The sequence below is a fragment of the Heloderma suspectum genome, chromosome 5 (assembly GCF_057233095.1).
Source record: "Heloderma suspectum isolate Gila_16-S chromosome 5, 16-S_ref, whole genome shotgun sequence".
In the NCBI taxonomy this organism is placed as follows: Eukaryota; Metazoa; Chordata; class Lepidosauria; order Squamata; family Helodermatidae; genus Heloderma; species Heloderma suspectum.
In genome coordinates, this window is record NC_139462.1 from 166,109,065 (window position 1) to 166,131,272 (window position 22,208).

At 40.9% G+C, this 22,208-nt stretch overlaps 1 protein-coding gene across 10 annotated transcripts in view; it reads right to left on the minus strand.

Annotated features, from left to right (window-relative positions):
- Positions 1 to 22,208, minus strand: part of ANO10 (anoctamin 10) — an 87,727-nt gene that overhangs the window by 59,899 nt on the left and 5,620 nt on the right. For 8 of the 10 annotated variants that reach the window (XM_084858240.1, XM_084858237.1, XM_084858235.1 and 5 more), the window contains exons 2-11: positions 21,481 to 21,630; positions 19,766 to 19,960; positions 18,998 to 19,132; positions 16,752 to 16,871; positions 14,252 to 14,821; positions 10,958 to 11,013; positions 7,380 to 7,454; positions 6,396 to 6,578; positions 5,265 to 5,456; positions 3,952 to 4,080 (exon numbers count right to left, since the gene is read on the minus strand). In XM_084858240.1, the coding sequence (XP_084714366.1) occupies positions 3,952 to 4,080; positions 5,265 to 5,456; positions 6,396 to 6,578; positions 7,380 to 7,454; positions 10,958 to 11,013; positions 14,252 to 14,821; positions 16,752 to 16,871; positions 18,998 to 19,132; positions 19,766 to 19,960; positions 21,481 to 21,619 (1,794 nt within the window). In that variant the 5' untranslated portion in view covers positions 21,620 to 21,630. Of the gene's footprint in view, positions 1 to 2,433; positions 4,081 to 5,264; positions 5,457 to 6,395; positions 6,579 to 7,379; positions 7,455 to 10,957; positions 11,014 to 14,251; positions 14,822 to 16,751; positions 16,872 to 18,997; positions 19,133 to 19,765; positions 19,961 to 20,695; positions 20,767 to 21,480; positions 21,631 to 22,208 lie in introns of those variants that run through there. The other 2 variants (XM_084858242.1, XM_084858241.1) reach the window with 2 other exon arrangements.

A 22,208-nucleotide genomic window follows, 5' to 3' on the forward strand; every position in this document is an offset into this window, starting at 1 on the left:
ATAATCCTGTATTTCATACATTCCATTTCATGTGTTTTGTAAAATTAATCCCAGTATAATCACACGGAAGGGAGTGAATTCAGTACAGAATCTCATTTAACAAAATAGAATTTGAAAAAGGCAGTTTATCACTGGCAGTTGCTTTTCAAAAGTGGGTAGACATGATGTCTAAATTGTTCTGAAACAACTGAATTTAAAGACAGTCCCTATTTAGTTAAGTAAGGGTCTATCTTGAAATCCAATTGTTTCAAGTCATTAATCTATATTTTCAATCAGTTGCTGCTTTTAATTATATTTGGAAACAGAGGCTTAAAAAATTAGCTTATTTTTGTTTCCAACAAAGGATTACAGTGTATGCACAAGGCACACTATTGATGCCACTGTCCCACATTGCAATGAAATGGGATCATGACAAAAAGCGTTAATTTTACACAGGATTGGAGGGGGAGGGGTAAACAAAAGTCTCATGTCAACACGCCCCATACCAGCATCCAACAATTTTTGCATCATGCCCAGGGCTACCTATAATGCAGAAGGACATGTTATAGGTATGGGGCCAAACACTGGTCTGAATTAGATGCACAAATGCTGTGAAAGACATATATCTACAGTGATGCTTCCCAAGACCACTATGCAGCCTTCACCAGACTTCCAGGATATCATCCACATTACTGTAACTTTGAGCCAGAGGGGCGGCAAAGAGCAAATCAGCATGAACACTAGGACAAATGCACTAACTACACAGTTAGTTCAGGCTCCTCCGTTACCATACAATTTCCCCCATTTCACTGCCCCTCCCACTTCCTACTACATTGAAGAAGTACCAGTAGTAGATGCAAACACAGCCTGCCTTCCCTCATACTATGGCTGCCAACTGATGCGTGACTGATAACATGGAACCTTAGTGGAGAGGAACCAACTGTTTCAGTAGTGCAGTAATTGGCCTTTAACTTAGGTCATGATAAATGGAATACTTACATTCAGCTAACCCGGCAATGGCTGTATACATTGAGATTGTCAAGGTACTCGCACCAGAGACAATCCCTATTAAGTCAATGAAATCTAAACAAGCAGCTTGTATATTTAGGACTGGAGCCAAAGACTCACAAAGACCTTAAATATTTCACAGCACGTTGTGATTAGACATTCCACACATTGTTCTTTATCAAGTTGTTTTTTAAAAATGCCTCCAGGGAACTAGGCCAGGGCGAGTGTATGAATCTGACAGAAGACTTGACTACCACGGAATTCTAGCATGTTGTTTTCCCTGTCAGGTTTTGGTGTCTATGCAGTTTCTCTGCTGACAGAAAGGCAGACAGCATTTGGGACAGCCACAGAAGTACTGTGCCTCCTCAACCACTTTTTAAACAAAAGTTGTAGCTTCCTCTTTCAAATGGGAACTGCTACATCAGAAAAGGCAAGTGGGCCCTTGGCTATATGCAATGATATGTGACCTCTCTGTTTTTGTTCTACATTTTAAAATGACAATAATCATGACCTCATGAGGATGACAAGAAGGAAAACATAAAGATTGTAAAATGTTTGAAGAGATGATAGTTAACAAATATATTCCATTAACTGTGTTAATTCCCCACTAGATAACAATGTACAAGCCTCTGAATGAATGAGCTTAAGCTTTTGACGGGCAGTTCTTTTGGTTACTGGGTTCCAGCTGTCTCCTTATATTGTCTTTTTATCAGCTGTAAAAGCAAAGTGCACTATTACTTTGAGATCATTGTAGTGGTATTTAGGATGTATTCCCTTAAAAGCAATTCATGGGTTCTTTAGGGGTAAATAACACCAGAGTACTAGATGATCCTTTTGCCACACTCCCTGAGCTCCCTGAATTTAAGATAAATAGGGGAAAACAAATTTGTTTACTAATTTTAATTATTTCTATGATATAAAGTCCATTATTATTTTATATGATATAAAAAAGAAAGAAAACCAGAACAAACCAACTATGACATGTCTATAAATACAATTCATCTATACTTTTTGAGCCCATTTTAATTTCCAGATCTTCTCTTTCAAACCAATTCCAGGAACTACATCTTAGTTGTTTTAAACCTAAAATGAGTTTTATTTCTAGTTTCTTGCCGTCTTAAAAATAGATACTTATTCTGTTGCTGCAGTCTCTTAACTTGATAGAACAGATGTTATTGCAATCAGTGGGCTGGTTAATACATAATGACAAACAAAACCTTGGGCTCATACACTCCATCCTCCCAATACATATTCCCCCTACTTGACTTCCTGGTTTGCAGCAAACTGGAGTTTTCAGGTATATCTGAACCTGGTAAACTATGGTTTGCCCAAAACTAGGAAGCAAGGAGAGAATCAGAGCACACAAGGAGAGAATGGAGCAGCAAACCCAAGGCTTGCTCATGTAATGCCAAACTATGGTGTTGTATGCGAACTGAGCTGATGAATATTTACAGTATTCAGATATTATTTAGAAAGATTTCTAGTTTGATTACCAAGGAATTATCATGGCCAAAGAAGGTGTTTATGCAGGCAAAGCTATGCATTTAATAAAAAATCAACTGAATGAGTTACCTCTCCAGCATGAAGGCACAAAAGAGTATTTTGGTTCACACTACAAAAAGTATTTTAATAAATAAAAGTGCATTCAAGAGAGCATTTGTGTTTGATATTGTCTGAAAATGAGCTATACAGCTTTAAATAAATTTGTTAGTAGAAAATATGTAGAAAGCCACTACCGATTTTGATTAACCTCCCTTGGCATTCTGAATTAATTATGCCAGTTAATTCTTTTTTGTACGTATGTATCACCGAACCAAGTCACTGTTGAATGTTCATAAGCCGTACTTTTCTATCTATGTGCTTAATTTACATTTCTGCTTGCCTTTGTTGAGTTTTGGTGACAGATACAAATACCCAATGGGCAGCTTTACTCATTAGTTCACACACAATAAAGCTAGACTTTTCAAGCTGTAATTTTATTTTCACACTAAAGATTTCAGAGAAACAGGCAAGTAAGTCAGGGTCTTATTAACTGTCTGTGTTTTTGTACAGTCTTCACGAAAATATTGTTCATGTTAGCAGAGGACATTGTCTCCTCTGCTAGCATACCCAGGAGATTGAGGGTTCCAGATGTCTTTCAGCCTGTTCATCAGTTGCCCTCAAGCTGCTAGTCAATACTTCTGGAAATTTTAAAATTTTTCCTAGCTACTAAAGCCTCCAATTTTACTTCATTCACCCCCTCCCCCGCAACCTCCCCAGTTCAGTAGGAGAGAAGAGAGCCAGGGAATAATCAAATCTTCTCACAAATCTGGCCAGCACTCACATAAACTGTGAATCTAACCACATGTTAGGATGGCATGACCTACTGCTTCCAACCCTTCCGCAACTCTTCTCCCTTGCCTCCGACCTAGTTTTCTCTAAACTGGGCTCCAAAACTGGGAGAAAGCTGGCCAATAGAAAAGGAGCAGGGGAAAAAGTTGTGTGAAGAAAAGTGGCAGACAGGTGAAGGGTTCAGCAACACATCCTCCCACCACTCCTGTACTTGAACATCACCTCACCCTGCCACTACAACTGTTCTGCATAAACAACATTCTAATGAAAAGGTGGGCAGAAGGTAAATCTCCAGATGTTCTGTATTTCAACTCCCAGAAACCCTGCTAGTATGGCTAATGGTCAGGAATGCTGGGGTTGAAATCCAAAACACCTGAAGATATACTTTCTGCCTACCCCTGTTCTAATGGAGGGGTCTGCCACCGAAGCACATAGTTACAACCTGGGGGAGAGGTGCCATGTGCAATATGGAATTCTATAGCAGAAATGTATCAAAGGGTACAAAACAAGTTTGAAAATCACCAAAGATTCCCTCGTTCATAGGCCAGTGACGATCTATCAAAAATGGAATTGTATACAACTGATGAGCAGTTATCTCTGTATCATGAGCAAATGTTTAAATCCTCCACTCACCTCTGCCAACACCACAATCAGGATAAGATCAGTTTTTGAATCTGGGAAAAGTGCATTTACTTGGGGTGACATGCCAATCAGGACACAATTGGTAACTACTGATATAACAGTCATAGTCTGAAAAGCCAACTGAAACAAAAAAGAAAAGGAAAAAGTTTACTTTCTTTAGCAAAAATCCAACTATTTTCCTGTATTTTAATATTCAGAAGTGCCAATAGCCTACATTTGAGACAGTCATCAGCAGGACATCTGCCATTAATAGTACAATGTACAAAGGATCCCCAACCTTTTCAGGTCAGTGGGCACTTTTGGAATTTTGAGTTTTGTGGGCACTCTCACAAAATGGCTGTCATGGGAGGGCCTGTCCATTTACAAAATACCAACTTCCCAGCAGATAAACTGGTGAAACTCAGAGTAACATGGGCAAGAAACAGATTGCAAGGCAGAGGCGGGGCCTGAGTCCCAAATGTCAGATAACATGTTTTCCCCACATGGGGCCCAGAGGTATTACTGATGATAAAGATGGCTTCAGAAGCCAGCATTCTGCTTTGCAGTATGCCAGCCCCACAGTTCAAATACTTTTTTAATTTAAAAACAATCCAAAGAAAGCAAAAATCAGGAGAAACAGGGAGCCTGGTGGGCACCAGTAGACGTGTTTGTGTACACCACATTGGAGACTCTGAGCTCAATCGGCCTTTAGAATCAGCTCTAACAAATATTTATTAGAGGTAGGGCCTGTCCCAGGTTCCAAGTTAAGAGATTAAAAAACAAGTGAGAGAATAGGTGACTATAATAATGATCAGCTTGCTCAAAACAGGAGTAGTCTCCGATTCCCTACAAATTTCAACTACTGGAGCTAGAGATGGATCGTGCAATGTGTTACTAAATGGGGTGGGGAGAATGCCCCCCTCCTGCCTCAAAGGAGAACAGAATTTCACCAAGTTAGAATTTCCTTTTCTCCCCTCCTAGACAGGATGGCTTGAGCACAGAAATGTCAAAAAGCAGTACATCCAAGGCAGAGGAGCCCACCATATGGTCCAATGACCCTGCAAAAATATTTCGAGAACCATTTGCCTGAAACTGCTATGGTTAAGGCAAAAATATCTATCCTGCAGTGTCTCATGAAGGCAAGCATAAAGGACCAAGTGGCTGCACTGTGGGTTTCTTCCAGAGGCAGTGTTTCCCAAAGACCAAATTTCTCAGTTTACAGTAAACTCATAGCATCATTTATATTTTTTTATTCTACATCTATATCTATATACAGGAAAAACAACAACCATGGTGTGTAAACATTAAGAACTTGAACATATTACCTGCCATACACCTATATTTGCGGTGGGCTCTGAAAATGGGCGTTTAAAGATCCTGCACATTTTTAAGGCATCAGAATACATCTCTGTGATGTTGTTTAGCACTGCAAAAACAGCTGCCAAAGGGTAGACACATGAAAAAAGGCTCACATAGCCAAACTGTAAGAACAACTCCAAATAATCATCAAAAGTACCCTGGGAAAAAAAGAACATTTTCCCTATAAATACCAGATTAGACAAAGTTTTACAGATCCTGGCAATATTTTCCTAACGTGACTAGAAAAATCAAAAGTGGAGAGTATAAGTGGAAAGTTGAGAATGTAAGATTAAAGTGAGGAGAGCGGAAGCACTAACTGCCTGTTCCCATTTCTCTTCACGGAAGTTAAATTAATCCTTCATATGCATTCATCTCACATGGAATGGGGGTACTCACATAATGCATGAGAAAGTGCCTGGGTTCAGACGATCATAGGGGAAAAAGAAACCATGGGTTGTGGGGTGGTTTAGAAGCCACCTTCGCTGCGCACCTCACTAGGTTCAGACAACAAGCTACCCAGCTCCACAGGTAATTAGGGAAATGGCAGTAGCGGGGAGGGAAAAGAAGCCAGCATGGCTTCTTTTCCCCCTGTTATTGTCTGAACCCAACCAATGTGTACACCACTGCTCCATGCTCAACATGAGTTAGAATGGAGGTGATATTCTTAATAATACATCCTCTACTGAAGTAAAACTATGCTTGGCACATAGGAGGGTGGCATATCTACTAAACAAAACCTTTTTTTAAGCCTAAATAAAAAACTTTAACAACCTATAAAAGATATGCAAATAGAGGTTCAGATGGTGCAATGCGACTAGAGCTTGGTACTTTGCAATGAGTGTTGCATACACTAATATTTGCCTGCCGGGCAGAGACTGGAGGTGTGAGCTCAACCAGTGGGCTGAACTAGATGAACTCTGACTTGAACCAGCATGGCAATTCTTATGCTCTTAAGTATTGGGAGGCATATCTTAAAAATTCCATTCAGAATTCAAATAGCTTCTATAGTTCACAATTATTTAAAATCTGATTAGTTTTCACTTTTCAGGTCTGATACATTTAAAGCCCAGACACAAGTGAGAAAATAGTCAGCTTACCAAATATGTATCCATTCCTTTTTCCAGATTAACTTGCTCAAGTAAAGATAGATCAGCATCTGTTTCCAATGCTTTCACTTTTTTCTTTACCCTCTTATTCCGTCTCTTTTGAAGCCAATATGGCAGTACAGCCTCTACACACTGATTAAGGATTTGTGAAGTTATCAGCAAAGTTGCCAAACTCTGTAGGAAAATTAAGCAAAACAAAACAAAACATTTAACAAGTGAATAAGTTTTTAAAAATATTGTATCTGCTTTCAATAACCCACTGCACCACTTACCCTGCTGATGCCTCCTCGTTTGTGATGCCAAATCAAAAACTGAAGCTTGCAATTTGAGCTTTTTTAAAGTTTACATTATGTTTGAGTGCATAATCCTAGTACTGGCTATACACATTTTAATATACTATGGTGGCAATAATAAAGCTGCAAATGTAAATGTAAATGGTCCTTATTTAAAAGCAGGAATGAATGCAAAATTGAAATGTACGATTCCCATGGAAAGTTCTTTACTAACTAAAGGGCAGGTCCAGAAATGTCAGCAAAATCCCACTTAACCATCCTTTCAAACAACCAAGTCCTAGAGTAATTCAAACTTGTGTGAAGGATACAGTTGTCATATTACAACACTGAAAGGAACAGATAAGTCACTGCAATGTGCTGTAGGTAAAGCAAACAAGCACAGTACAATATCAAACATGAAACAATTATTTCAAGTGGAAGGAATATAGTTTTCAGTTAAAACAGTCTTAACCACTTATTGTCCAAACAGTTCAGCACTAGGTCAATTCTGGAATATGTTATCTGATCTGCAAATACTGTCTGAATCTGTTTGATGTGAAATAATTAAAAATGCTGAAGGCACTAAAATAGAAATATTTTTAGCTAAGTTTATAATTATGCAGAAAATCATGTATTCTGTAGTTAGTACAGTTTAAAAAGCTATCTTAGCATCTTTTAACAAATTTCTTATCACAATACTCACCTGTCTCAAAAGTTTCATATCAAACATGACAAATGCAATGTAGAATAAAGAGGCAAAGCAGTTTAAAAAGTTGAACTGTAAGAGAAAAAATAATTTAATTGGGATGGGTAAGGTAAGGTTCAACTGCCATAATTAACCCACAGAGGCCTCTTCCCCCAACCTGTGCTGCCACCATGTGGTGATTCATCTACACTGGTCATTCAGGAGAAAAAGCTTTATGCAGAGAAAAGCTCTGATGAGCTGGATCATGGGTGCCTCCAGTCTGGCTCCTGGTGCAAACAGTTAGAAGGCACTGAGCAGCTATTCCATTTTTCTTCCTTAACAGATTTTTTTCTGGTAAGAAAAAGGTGGAAGAAGCAGTAGGAAAGCACGGAAGGGCTACAAATTGAAGACATCAGCATCTGGACCCCCTGTAAAATGCTGTGAATAAGGCAGTCCAATTACAAAACAACAGGGGTTCATCACACACAAGCCTGTTCATTTGCAGTTTACCAGGGCTTCTGTTTCTGCATTCTAAGCACGATAAAAAATCAGCTCTTTACACAGACAAATTCTCTGCAGCTTCGGGGCAGAGAGCAAGGGGCGAATCAGTAGGTCTCCTGAGGGATTCAAGTATCTCTCACTTGCTCTCGTGCAAAGCAGTGCACCGGGGGGGGGGGGGGCGGGCTTCGTTGCTGTCAGCCATTTACATGGGGAGTCACTGTCTACTTCTTACTCCCCCAGCCAGCTCCACACTCATTGAGCCTCTTCTAGCCTGGCCAAGGAAACTCTCCTCCCAGCCAAGGTGAACAGGCAGACTAGCTGGAGGTAGGGATGTCAGAGAATTCCGCCACGGATCTCGGCGAGGCTGAATGCCAGTGTATTCGGCCCCCCGAACTCCATGGCGGAACGGCCTGCCACCCCCCCACGGATCCTCCCCCAGGACGAGACTTACCTGGGGCGGATGTTCTGGACAGCAGCGGCTCCAGTGGCGGCTCCAGCGGCGGCTTCGGTGGCAGCTGGTCTTCCAACTGGCTGCCGCCGCCATTTGCAGTCTGTCCCCCCCCCCCCATTCATGATAGGCTACGTAAAGACTTAGGTAGCCTATCACGTCTGGGTTAAAAAAAAAAAACGCGTACGCAAATGCGTACACTTGTGTTCCCCCTTATTTTCGCCGTCTTAGTCTATGTAAATATTTACGTAGAGTAAGACGGTGAAAATAAAGGGGAATGCAAATAGCATCCGCTACGCTATTTGTGTTCCCCTTTCTTGTCTTCGTCTTAGTCTACGCAAATATTGACGTAGACTAAGACGGCCAAAAATAAGGAACGCAAATGGTGGCGGCCGTAGCTGCCATTTGCGTACGCGGGTTTTGTTTTTGTTTTTTAACCCAGACGTGATAGGCTACGTAAGTCTTTACATAGCCTACCATGGCTGAATTTAGGGACGCAAACGGCAGCGGCTACGGCCGCTGCCATTTGCGTCCCTGCTAGTCAGCGGCCGGATGTCCGGCTGCTGGCGGAGCCAACCGGCGGCTCTGTGGAATCCCCGTGGAGCGGAGCCAGCCGGCCAGGATTCCGGGGGGAGGGACGGAGCGCCTCCCCCCCCAGTGGAACCTGGCAGAGCCAGGTAAGCAGGGTTTCGTACAGCCCTAGCTGGAGGATGGGAGCGGGGAGAACAACTGTGATTTTCCTGTTCTTCTCAATGGCTTCTTCTTCCCAGGCTATGGTTATAGCAGAATTGCACATTTACACACAGCCATTAAATCAGATTTACATTTAAATGGTGGGTTATTTCAGGTTTTTTTAAAGTGAGATAAAGATCAAATTCAGCTGGATGTGCCCTGAAGGTTGACAGCATCATGTAAATGACCAGCAAACTTCCATGAGTGCACTATAAATGCCTCATGTAAAGACACCCAGACTCATCTGGAAACACTCCTGATTCTCAGGCCTTATGTTGCCAATCATGCCTAACATGGTTAAACAGCTACAATCCATATTATTATTTAAACTGTAAATATTTCACAAAGCATAACCAAGAAATTGAAGGTTTCAGACCTTATACATGCCAAAGGGTCACCTTAAAGATAACCCAATGGAAATCCTAACCTATGTTAGACAGCTTTCCTACATGAGGCTGTTAATCTGCTGTATCTATTCCCATTTTCTTCGCAGAATTGAGATCCAACACTACACGAGGTGCGTTTTCTTTCTGGATTTTCCACAATATAACATCTCAAGGCACTGTGGTATAGCAGAATAGTGCAAATACACTGGAGGAAATTACACTTTCTTTTGCTTTCACTGCGGCTGCCATTCGCTTCCTCCTCTTCATAGCCATGATAGGCTAAGTAAATACTTACATAGCCTATCACGGCTAACGCAGGGACGCCATTTGCGTCCCTGTGGAGGCCATGATAGGCTACGTAAGTATTTACGTAGCCTATCATGGCGGGGGGGAGGGGGACCCAGCGTACGCAAATGACGGCAGCCTATCAGCCTATTTACGTAGCCTATCACGGCTCAATACAGGGATGCAAATGGCGGCGGCGAGGGGGAGGGACGGCGCGCCTCCCCCCACCACGGATTCCCCGGCGCGGAGCCAAGTAGGTGTTTCGTACATCCTTAAATTAATCCACAGTGACAATCTGACTTTCCAGCTGAAATGCAATGCACACACGTTGAAGTTACTTTTGAGTAAACATGCACAGAATGAAAGTGCGAGGGTGTCAGATATCAAACACAATCCTCTGACTCATTTACTGTTCAGGCAAGAACGATGTGTTCCAAGGCGTAATGTTTTGCACATGTGTCAGGGTGGAAACTGAGCCGATAGAACCCCAGAGCAGTTCTGATTCTGAGGAGGATCAGCAATCAGTGGGAGAGGAGCCAGCTCATCCCTCACAGGCACAGCAGCTGGCAGAGATTCCTCCTGCTGGCATTCCTGAGATAGATAGTTATCCTAGCAGTGAGAAAGTGCGGGAACGAGGCTTGCTAGATGCTCGACGCAGAAGCAGGGGGCGACAAGCGATGGAGGGTGTGGAAAGGAGGCGTAGCACTCATTTGATGCGCAAGCAATGGCTGCCTCCCATGGACCCAAGGGAAAGAGGGAGGATCTCTCCCTAGCCCATAAGTTCAGGGTCTTCACATGACTCTCCTTCAAACGGGGATCAACTGCCTATTCTGCTTTTCCTTGCTTAGTCGCTGGTGAATAGCATCTGAAAGAGTCATTAAGTTGTAAAAGGATTAAAGCCTTGAAAAGAATCTTTTCGTCTGTGTCTTGAGTTGGCTATTGGGGTCTTCTGAAAGAGGCCGCTAGGGCACTCCTGACAACATGCATGGGCAACCACCAATCCTGGCTGCAGTTTCCCATGCTGCATCACATGCCATTCTGGAGCATCCTCCAACTCTCAAGAGTAACTTTTTTTAGTGGGTAGAAAGGGCTGCAACCCAGGGGAAAGTTGGCAACTCCACCATGTGCACACCAAGTCCTTTGGATCCAAACCAACCAACTCTCTTAGGAAAGTCCTCTCATTTCAATGGGCCTTTTGCAGAGCTATTACCTAACATAATTCAAATGGTTTCAGCTATACCTACCACCAAGACTTTCAGGACTAAGTGATTCTGATATGAAGACTCCAGTCTATGGTTTTCTGAAATTCAACAAAAAGTCCCAGTTAATGAAAAATACCTGAGCACAAGACACAGTAGACAGATAGAATCATAGAATAGTAGTAGGGTTGGAAGGGGCCTACAAGGGGCCTACAAGGCCATCGAGTCTAACCCCCTGCTCAACACCATTTATATTGTACAAGATATGACTTCCTACAAATGTAAGATATAATGTATGTCGGCCATAATCTGTGGAAAGCATGGAAATATGCAATATCTATATTAAAACAAAAGCCATATTTATGTAAATAATTTGCTTGCTTAAACTGAGGCCACAGTCTTGAATCTATAACATACCAATAGCATTAAATGAATGTTAAATTGTAGTACTTATTTTTTTTATAAGGCTCACTGAAATCCAAGACATTTACACACTTTCTAGTCAATCTTTCTTCAGTGTTTTTTGTAGCCAAAGTTATTTTTCCCTGCTCAATTCCTTCCGTACTCAATTAAGTGCAATCCTATGTATGTTTAGACAGAAAAATGTTCTACAATTTCCAGCATTCTCCAGCCAGCCAAGTTGGGTGGGGCATGCTGGGAGTTTTAGGATTTTTTTCTGTCTAAGAATGCATAGCACTGTGCCCTTAGTCTATCAAAAGTAAGAACTGGACATTGGAAGAGCTACTATGTAAATGGCTTGGAGCCAGGTTACCTGACGAAAGGTCTCTTCCCATATTTACCTATTCAGACAATAAGATCATCATCTGAGGCCCTCCTCCAGATGCCCCCACCAAATGAGGCAAGGCAGGAGAGAGGGGCCCTATTCAGCGATGCCACCCCATTTGTGGAATGCTCTCCTTAGAGAGGCTCACCTGGCACCTACGTTATGGCCTTTCCGGTGCCAGATGAAGACCTTTTTGTTCTTCCAGGCATTAAGAACTTTTTTTTTAATACTTTATTCTGCTGCTGGATTTAATTTGGTTTTATGTGCTGGAATACTTTTATTTTTGCTACTCGTTTTACCTTGACTTTATTCTGTACTGTATATTCCTTTAATTTTTGTATTTTATGTTTTTAATGTATTGTACACCACCCAGAGAATTTCTGTTATTGGGCGGTTTAAAAGAACAGTAAGCAACAACACAATGTAACTTTAAGAAATGGTGTTTGAGTTTGCTTATTTTTTCTTCTTCCGTCATCATCACTTTTTCCTTTTGACTCATGTCTTTTAGTTTGTAAGTCTGTGGGGTAGAGACTGTCTTAGAGACTGTCTTTTTTTTTTACTGATCTTATGCAAGACATTCTGGGAACCTTCTCATCTAAAATTGCTTTAAATAAAATAGTAAAGAATGGACAAAGAAAAAAATTGTATTTTGGGAGCAACCATATTGTTGCCCTTAATCCCAAACTATTCCTTCACTTCAATACCTGCTTTGTTGAAGCAAACCTAAATCAAAAGTATACATTTAATTTCTCTGTCTTCATCATATCCTATTTAATATTCACAAAGCATCTTGACACTAGTCTGCAAGAAATCCACGTCCAGCAATGAAATGAATCAGATAGGAAGATATTAGAACTACTATTTTGACATCAGTAAACTATCACTAGATATTCAACATGCTTTAATACTTGTCATGTCAATACCAGTGTTGTCGATAATTTTTTTTCTTGCTGCCGTCAACACACATTAAAATACAGTGAAAATAATTATAATGTGCATAGACTAGCTTGAACAGTCTTCTGTATTATTTATTAATGTAGACTTTGCTCTATTAATGTGTTTCCTGTCCTGGCCCAAAAAAGATTCAGTTTTCATTAAGCTTAGCTATTCAAATTATGCTAAAATTTACACCCTTTCATACAAAACCTTTAAGCAAAACATGAAACACCTTACGTTCAAATTATCATCTGTTCATTACCAAGGCTGTCAATTATTAAAAAAAAAATTAGCTGATTGATCATCAGGTTTTCAATCGATATATCACAAAGCCTTAATCTAGGTACTTTTCTAAGAATATTGAAGGCACAGCATTTTTTTTTCTAAGCATAAAGTAATTTACAATTTAATTAAAGAAGTTACAAACTATTTTTAGAAGGACATACTTTAAAAGATTTTCTCCATATTCTTGTTGGTCCATTTGAAAACTTAGAACAGAGAACATTCCCCCATTTCAGTAAAACGCAATGGTTTCAGAAATTAAGTTTACCTAGGGCAGAATCCAATAGTGTCCGCCTGGAAGCGACAGCCCCGCCGATTCCACTGCACGAGCGGCACACCGCTTGTGCAATGGAGATTTAGCGCTTCTGCGGGCAACCCAACCCAAAATCCACATAAGGGAGCTCTGCCAACCTGCCCCGTTCCAGAAATGAGCATTTCTGCTCGTTTGGGGGCTTGCCCTTGGAAGTGCTAAATCTTCATTACACAAGTAATGTGTAACTGACTTGACTTGGATTCCTGCATTGAGCAGGGGGTTGGATTCGATGGTCTTGTAGGCCCCTTCCAAGCCTACTGTTCTATGATTCTATGAAGCTGTTCAAACCAACTGCAAACCTTAAGCAATAAACATATGAAAAGAAGGGTTCAATCCTCACTAACTTGTACACACACACTTATTTGCATGACAGTGTGATGTAGCTGCCCAACCAGAAACCATTCAGGTTATTTTTTCTTCTCAGGAATTGTAAACTTTTATTTTCCTGGTTGTATTAAAATCTGGATGTCTCTTTAAAGGAGACTTCTTAGAAAAATATAACTTTGGTTTTTATTTATTTATTTTTGGCCTCCTTTCAGGTTTTAGATCAAATAGTTTAAAATATTACTTTACAAATTAGTTAATCAAGTTGGATGGAACTGATTTCCATCATTTCCTGATATTTAGAAACCTGTATTGGTTATTACTGAAACTCAGGGTAATGGTGTGGGATGACTGACAGGACTGGACAATCTCCAAACAACCAAAAATTGTATAGATACCTTAGTTGGCACAAACAATAAAACTGCACTACACTGTTTTTAGTGTAAGAATTTTTGGATCAGCTCTCAAAGATCAGCTGAAGGAACATATATCAAGCAGTAAGCTTCCTTCACATTGATGTGTATTATAGCTCACATAATAAAGAGGCTCTGTTCTTGGCAGCTGATTTTAGACAGCCAAGCTATCACATGATGGTTGAAATGATCACATCCTGAGACATGATTCAGCATAACAGTAAAGAAACAGTAAAAAAGAAAAAAGAAAAAAAGAGAGAGGAACTTAGGAGAGAGAGAAATCTTACCCCATGATGTTAAGAACTCCGCGGCATATCTATAGATGCGGTTTAGAACTTCAATCACAACAGCATAAATTATGCTCGGCACATATAATATCAAGCTGCTCAATTCGGATTGGTTCTCTTCATGATATGAATGTGCCTGGTATTCCAAGTCAAAGTAAATCATCATGACGTAAAGCGAGAGGTAGAGGCAAAGGCACACAAATGGTAACGAAACTAAATAAATTCGCAACTGTCTTTTGAAGCTAGAGTATACTGGCTCCTCTCTCCCAGTCACAGGATTGATACCTAAAACCCCATGAAACCCTGGTCTCGGTTCCTCAAATTGTCGCTTCATCAACAGCGTCCCCCACCTGTAGGCCATAACAGCGCAACACCGCTTCCAGAGTTCAAGGATAACAGTAGACCAGAGCAGATTGAATCCTGCGAACAGCACATACTTGTCATAATCTTCCCAATCAAATATATAATAAGGAATCCCAATGATAGCCATTGGAATCAAAGCAAATGTGATATACTCCAAAAATGCAAAATAGAAAGCAAGGGTTTCACCAAAATAGCAGCGAATTTCATCTGTGGAATGAAAAGAGATCAAATGTAAGCATCATATTCAGAAAATCTGCCAGACATATGTTAGTTATTGGGTGATTTAAAAATATTAAAATTGAATTCTGTAGTATCAAGTGCTTTATACTCTGTATAAATACTTTATAATTCTTACTATTCCCCCTCGCTGACCCCCAAGACCAGAACACCAGAACTGAAAATACTGCTTTGCAACAAGAAGTGCAAATCAGGGCCACCTCACAAAGTCATGTGGCTTACCTCATGGAACGAGCCTCTCTATGCAGTTTTCTCCACACTATTACATACTCCTGAAAGGAATGTTTTGCCTCAGCTGAACCATGTGGTAAGTCACTGCACACTAATGGATTGTTGCGAACAGCAGTTGCCAGACAGAGACTATTTCAAGCAGGTATTGAATGCGCAATATTTTTATAAACTAAGGGAGCAATCCTATGGCTGCTAGTCAGCAGCTAGATGGCCATAGGATATGTGAGTTTCCGGGAACCGACCTTCCCCGCATCCCGCGCTGTTGTCAAGGGCTCCTTGGAGGCCTCTCTCAGTCTAATCCAGTAGCCAAGTCCAGACACAGACAAAGGGATTCCTTTCAAAGCTTTCTTCTTCTTTTACAACTTAACAACTCTACCGTTTGCAACTAGATCTGAGCAGCGCAGTACCTATGCCCTAAGTTGGAACAGTTGGTCCCCGTTTGAAAGGGAATTACTGGCAGACCCCTGAACTTAAGGACTAGGGAGAGTCCCTCCCCTTTTCCCTTGGATCCTCTGGGCGCAGCCGTTGTTTGCACGCCAACCGGGCACTACGCCTCCTTTCCGCGCCCTCCATTTGGCGCCGCTCTCTGCGTCGGCGTCGCGCATCCACCAAGTCTACTTCCCGCGCTCGGTCACTCCCTGGACTGCTATCTAATCTAGGAATGCTGGTGGGAGGAATCTCCGTCAGCTGTGGGCCCTGGGAAAGAGGAGCGTGCTCCTCCCCCAGGAGCGACTGCTCTTCCTCAGAATCAGAACTACTCTGGGATTCTATGGGCTCAGTGTCCACCCTGACAGCTGTCTCGCAGGCAGCTCGGAACGGCCCCGCGCTTGGAAGAGGAGTGTGGAGTGGTGAAAACAGGGAGTTCCAGGGGTGTTCCAGGGCAGGGAAGGCAGAATGCTGGTATGACACATCCTATGCGTCGTCCGGTAGCCGCCTCCCCTGTTCTGCCTTCCTGTGGCTAGACAGCCAAAATCAGCTATCTAGCCACAAATGCAGGGCAGCTGAAGCGTGGAGGGGACGATCCCCTCTGTGCTTCTCCTGCCCTGCATTGGATAGGCAGTCGCCTCTGAGTTCAGAGGTGGCCACCTATCCCCATAAGATTGCTCCCTTAGTCACTTACTTTGCAAATGTGAAATGCCCATGCTGTATTAGCTCATATTCAGGATGAGACTAATCCTCATCCATTTTCTTAAAACAAAAAGCCATTGCAGCTTAGACTAATAACCATCATCTTTATTTTCTTAAACCATACAGGCAGTCTCTGCAGGGCCACTTCACAATGCCTTGCTTTAAGGAAGGACCACTGAAAGTGTGGCATACAGGCCTGGGTGAGCTCCGACCCATACAATCTCTCATTCTGGAGGAGGGGGAGGTGCGTGGGGTGGCAATAAGGGGGGCACAGGCAGTGAGGGAAGGAGTAGCACGCATCCTTCTGTCTTAGGCAGCAGGACATCTTGTGCTGCCACTGGGGCCCTCTCAATCTATTTGTTGGGAAAGCCACCTTACTTTCCAGCTATGGACCGTAGTATGCCACATCTCACATCAAATTTTGATCTAAATAACTATGGTTCATCAGCCAGAAGCCCCCAATACAGTTACACAATCCAGACTACAATGAGTCAAGAATGAACTTCCTTGTTCTTTTCCAGTGACAGAAATACTAACTTACCTAAAGGCTGGTAGCTAAATTTCAATTGTCCATACCAGGTGTGTCTAAGTTTCTTTAATTCGTCTGTGTCATGAAGTGGAAAAATCTGAATTAGAATACCATTGGTTAATAGCCTTCGCACTGAAAGAAAGACAGAAAGACAGACAGATGTGTTAGTTTTGAAGAGTTTTTGTTAACACAGTAAATATATACACATTAGACCAAATGATTATTTCAATAAATTTAAAAACCGATATTGATTAGACACTGATCTTGATCTCATATTCCCACATATGAGCCTACATAGGTTAAAGGGAATTCCTGTAGACTCCTTTCCATGTCATGAATGCCAATTTGGCATTCATGAATCACTTCTTGAAATGGTCTTCCAAGAACATACACACAGACCTGTTGTATCACATGATTTTTTCAAGGCAGATCCATGAAGTTCCTGTCAAATCATGTTCACAGATCTGGCTCTTGAAACACTGCACGGATAATGAACATTGGGACATAATATTTTTACATGTATGCACTCCTTTGTGTGCCAAGTAATATGACAGAATAGGTCTTCTATTGCTGTGACACCCCAAGGCCAGAATAAGGCATGGGCTATCTGGGCTGCAGTCCAGGGCCCACTGTCTGAAGGGCCCACCAAATCCAAAATGTAACATGTTAAGTCCTACCGTACCGTATCCTGATGAAAGTTGAACGGTTCACAACTGAACTCAACAAACATCAGAAGTCCTATGAGAATTGTTTATACCATTTTAAATTCCTCACATAATGCAGTTCTGTTCAAAAACCAGAAGAAGTATCAGTAAGCAACTGTATCCTATTTTACTTGGTCAATTTATTGAAAAGTAAAGTCTCACAGTTTTACCGCTTCATTGAGGAGAAAAAATAGGTGCTGACATTGCCAGGTACATGTGAGAAAATGATTTCAATGCTGTCATGTATCTGACTCTTTCCATTTCAAATTATGAGGCTAAACATTCATTTTTCAAATTGTCATGGATAAACAACCCAAAATCAGATCAACACAGGTTTAGACGATTGTGGGGGCAAAGGAAGCCCTTGTGGCTTCTTCCACCGTGCCCAACCATGACATGCAAAATTACCCGCAATGCAGTTCAGATTTCCGTGTTGCCTAAACCTGGCACAGTGAGCGGCTGGGGTGTCTTCTTACCAACGCCACAACCCATGGCTTGTAGTAGAGGTTGCGGGTTCAGTAAGAAGCCACCCCCACCATGCACCACACCAGGTTCGGAAGACACAGCAACCCGCGCTGCATCGCGGGTAATTATGCAAATTGTGGTCATGCACACAGCACATGTGGGGAAAGAAGCCACGATGGCTTCTTTTGCCCCCACGATCATCTGAATGCAGCCAGAGGGTAGGATGAATGCACTGATGGTAACACTCATTGAAACTTACTTAACAAAACCATACCATTTGATGACTACTTTCGCTTTCAGGAAACATGGAAGATAATGTTCCACTAAGATATGTAATAATATTCCCCCACACTGCTGATGTAAAAAATGTCATTTTCTTTTATTGTTAGTGTAAGCGTGTGCATGCATGCACCTGTGTAAGTTCAGAATTGGGGAACAGGGACCCACTAATTCCTCAGCTACAGAGGGTTCCTAATTGAGGCTCTGCATACTCACTGAGTCCATATGTGTGAAGCACAGAGGCCATGAATAAGAATCCCTGGTCATCCAATGAAGGTGAATGGTGGGAGATTCAGGACTATGGAATTTACTATCACTAAATGTGATGGCCTCTAACATGGACAGCTTTGAAGGGAGATTAGATAAATTCATGGAGGATAAATCTATCAATGGCTGCTGTCATGATGGCTCTATATTACCTCCAGTATCAAAGGTAATGTCCCTCAGAATATCAGTTGCTGAAGAACATGTGGGAGGTACTCTTGCCCTCATGTTCTGCTTGGGGACTTCCCATAGACATCTATCTGGTTGGCTACTGTGGAAAACTGGACTAGGTTGGTCTGATCAGATTTAAAAAGCTGCTGGTGGGCATGGGCATGTTTGCACTTCCTGTAGGTGATTCCACTGAGAAATAATAATTGACTATATAAAATTCACCCATGCAAAAAGTGTGGCAAACAGAACTTGCCAACTTGCAACATCTAAATATTTTCCTGAACCTAAAAACAGAACAAAAAACACTATGCTTTGACATACTTCTTTTTTCAAATATCAGAACCTGTGCAATTAAAAACTGCAGAAGTTACTTACTAATTGACTTTCCAGGATAAAGCTTTGCCTGTGGATAGCCAGGGATCATTTTTTCATCTTTGGCTCTCAGGTTTTCAAGTTCATGTTTGATGATGTACTGGCACTCTGCCATTGTAAGGAAATCATGATTGTCCTCTAAACCAGAAAGAAATGGTATGGTTGAATATTGCCTTCTTATTTTGAAAAATTCCAAGCGAAAGCAGTTTGATTTTGGAAGCACAGTAGGTCATCACTGAAAGAAGTTCCTTACGGAAGAACCTAACCAAGACACTAACGGTGCAATCCTATCAATGTCTACTCAGAAGGAAGCGCCACTGGGTTCAATTGAATTTATTCTCAGGTAAGTATAAGAGTGCAGCCCAAGGAGCCTCCACCTCCTAAAATGGCTATTTGTGAATATCCACATTTATTGATTGAGTTGATTTGTACCCCACCTTTCTACCAAGAAAAAGGCACTCAACATTAAAAAGCACAGGTATCTCCTTTTTTAAAAAAAAAACTGCTTTAATATTCCACATTTAATACTGAAGTTTTTATAATCATCACAGACAGTTTAAACCTAACAACTTCCAGATAATACAGACGAATATAACATTAGAGCAGAATCACATTCCAAAGCTCAGAACTGCACAAATTAACAGAAGTAAAAAGTGTTCAGAAAATGTTATATAAGAAAGCTGTTCTATCCACTTAAAATGGCTCTTACCACCTAAATAGCAGAAAGTATATAATTATTTCACAAAAAATCCTAAAAACAGATTGATTTACCTGCAAAATCTTTGAAGGTTTTTCTAGTGGTATACGTAAAGGCTCTCATTGTACTATCATTACATTCTTTCACCAACCCCACCGATTCAGCTCCTAGAAGCAGCCTCAAATGAGATGCTCCAACAAGATATATGTTCTTGTTTCCTTCTATTTCTTTACCATGCTCCAACAAAGGTTTAACCAAAAGCTGGGCTCCTTCAAAATAAGGCAAGAAATTAAACTGAGCATAATTTTAAAACAAGTACATAATGAATCGGATCCATAATTGTTTAGGTTAAGATGCACAGCATTTAAACTTTAAATTATAAGGGGCTACAGGAATGGCCGCAGATCCATAAAGTTCGACTTATCAAATTATGTTTATAAAAGTTTAAGAACTATTCATTTCCATGGGAGAGAGTTATGCACCTGCTTCTCCCATCCAAATCATTAGGGTTTATAGAAACATATGTTTGGCTAGGTTGTGACCAGAGTTGGACACTATTTTTTTTTTTTTTTTTACAAAGGCAAGTGGAACACAAACCTCTGCTTGTGAGCAAGAGCTAATGAACTAATACATATTAGGAGCAAACATGCACATTAGAACCCCAATGCTGGACTGTGTGTGTGTTTTAAGAAAAGTCACTTTGGAAGGGTGCAGTTGAAAGGAGAGAAACAGTGAGTGAAGGGGGCACTTCACAAATGGGAAAAGGGTAAGGCATCCCTTCCTGCCTTCACTTTTCCTCTTCCAAAAGACACACTTCTAAGATGGGTTCCAATACATATTTTCATGTAATTAGCTCCTTTTCTTTTATATTATATGATAAAACAAAACCAGCAGAAGTTTCACACTTCCTCGTGTATTAGGAAGTTTCTAGAGCAGACCTTTTCATGGTTACTGTCCTTCTGGAGAAAGGTACAGGAGATTTATGGTGTTTTTGTGATACTTGCATATTTATGAATATACAACTCAAATAAACAGTACTAGTCTTCAGACAACCCAATAAGCAGTATTAGTCTTCAGATATCAGTTTCCTAAAGAAAAGAAAACATGTGGTTGCAGACAACTGCAAAACTCAGATTCGTTTTTCTCATTAGGTCCATTCAATATTGTTTTTCTTCCTCTCCTGCCTCGTGCATACACTTGTAATTGATTAGACACTTCATTTTCAGTGCTGCTTTATTTATTTTATTTGCACCCTGCCTTTCTATCAAGAAAATGGCACTCAGTGTGGCTTACAATCAATAAAACAAATACATTAAAAACACCATTTAAAACAACGGAATAAAAACAGCACCAAACCCAACAAACCCACTTACATGCCAAAGGCCTGCTTGAATGAAAATGTATTTGCCCTATGGCAGAAGGCCAGCAGAGAGGGAGCCAACTTAGCCTCCCCCAGCAGGGAGTTCCATGGCCTGAAGCAGCCACAGAGAAGGCCCTCTCTCGCATCGCCACCAAACATACCTCTGAAGGCGGCGGTACTGAAAGAAGGGCCTCTCCCAAAGATCTTAAAACCTGGGTAGCTTCTTATGGTAGAAGACGGTTGTTCAGGTCAACTGATCCCAAGAAGTTTTTCAATTTGTATTTGTTTTTAAACAAAATTCTCCCTTTGTTGCAAAAAGGAATGTTATTCTAATTTACTGCCTAGCAAGGTTTTATTTTATAGATTAACACTTAAATGCAAATGACAGCCTTTATAAACGGAGGCTTTGGTAAAACTCAGAGTACTCACCTCCATTTTTCTTCTTCTCTACAATCTTTTGTGTCAGCCATTCCTTGGTTTCATCTTTGGTGTCTTTTGCAAGCTCAACTACTACTAAAGGTTTGAAATTTGCCTCAAATGTGTCATATGCAGACCAGCTTATCTTCATCTTTTAGCCAACTGGTTAACCAAATGGGAGGAAAAAAAGAGTAAAATTGTGGACTGTGAAAGCGAGAAATGTTCAAGGATATACTGTATGCTGCAAAACAATCACTGGTTAGCTCTTTCAGCATTATTTCACCTTCAACCTGAAAAATATGTTTTCCAGTACTTCCACATATTTTCAGTCAGGCTACAAATTACAGAGACACTGTTAACAAAGTTCAGTTGTTTAAAAAATGCATTCTTTAAAAAACTATAGTAAGCCTTTTATTGAATATGGCTTGCTGTTTGATCAAATCAAATGTTAAACGGAAATGTTATCCAGTTTGTTATCTAGTTAATTTCATGTTTTTCTCTCTATTTCTCATTTATTGAAATAAAAAACTATAGTTTCCCAAACTTCACAGGGCAGTTTTAAGCACATCTAGTCTAAGGTAAATTTCACTAAGTTCAATGGGACATACCCCCTAGTACAAGCACAAGCAATGCAGCATTTTAGCAGGTCCAACTGTGTTCAACATGGGCTTAGTTCCAGGTAAGTATCATCATCCCCAAAAGACAGCAACATATTTGTGCATAGCAAATATATTTAGTTT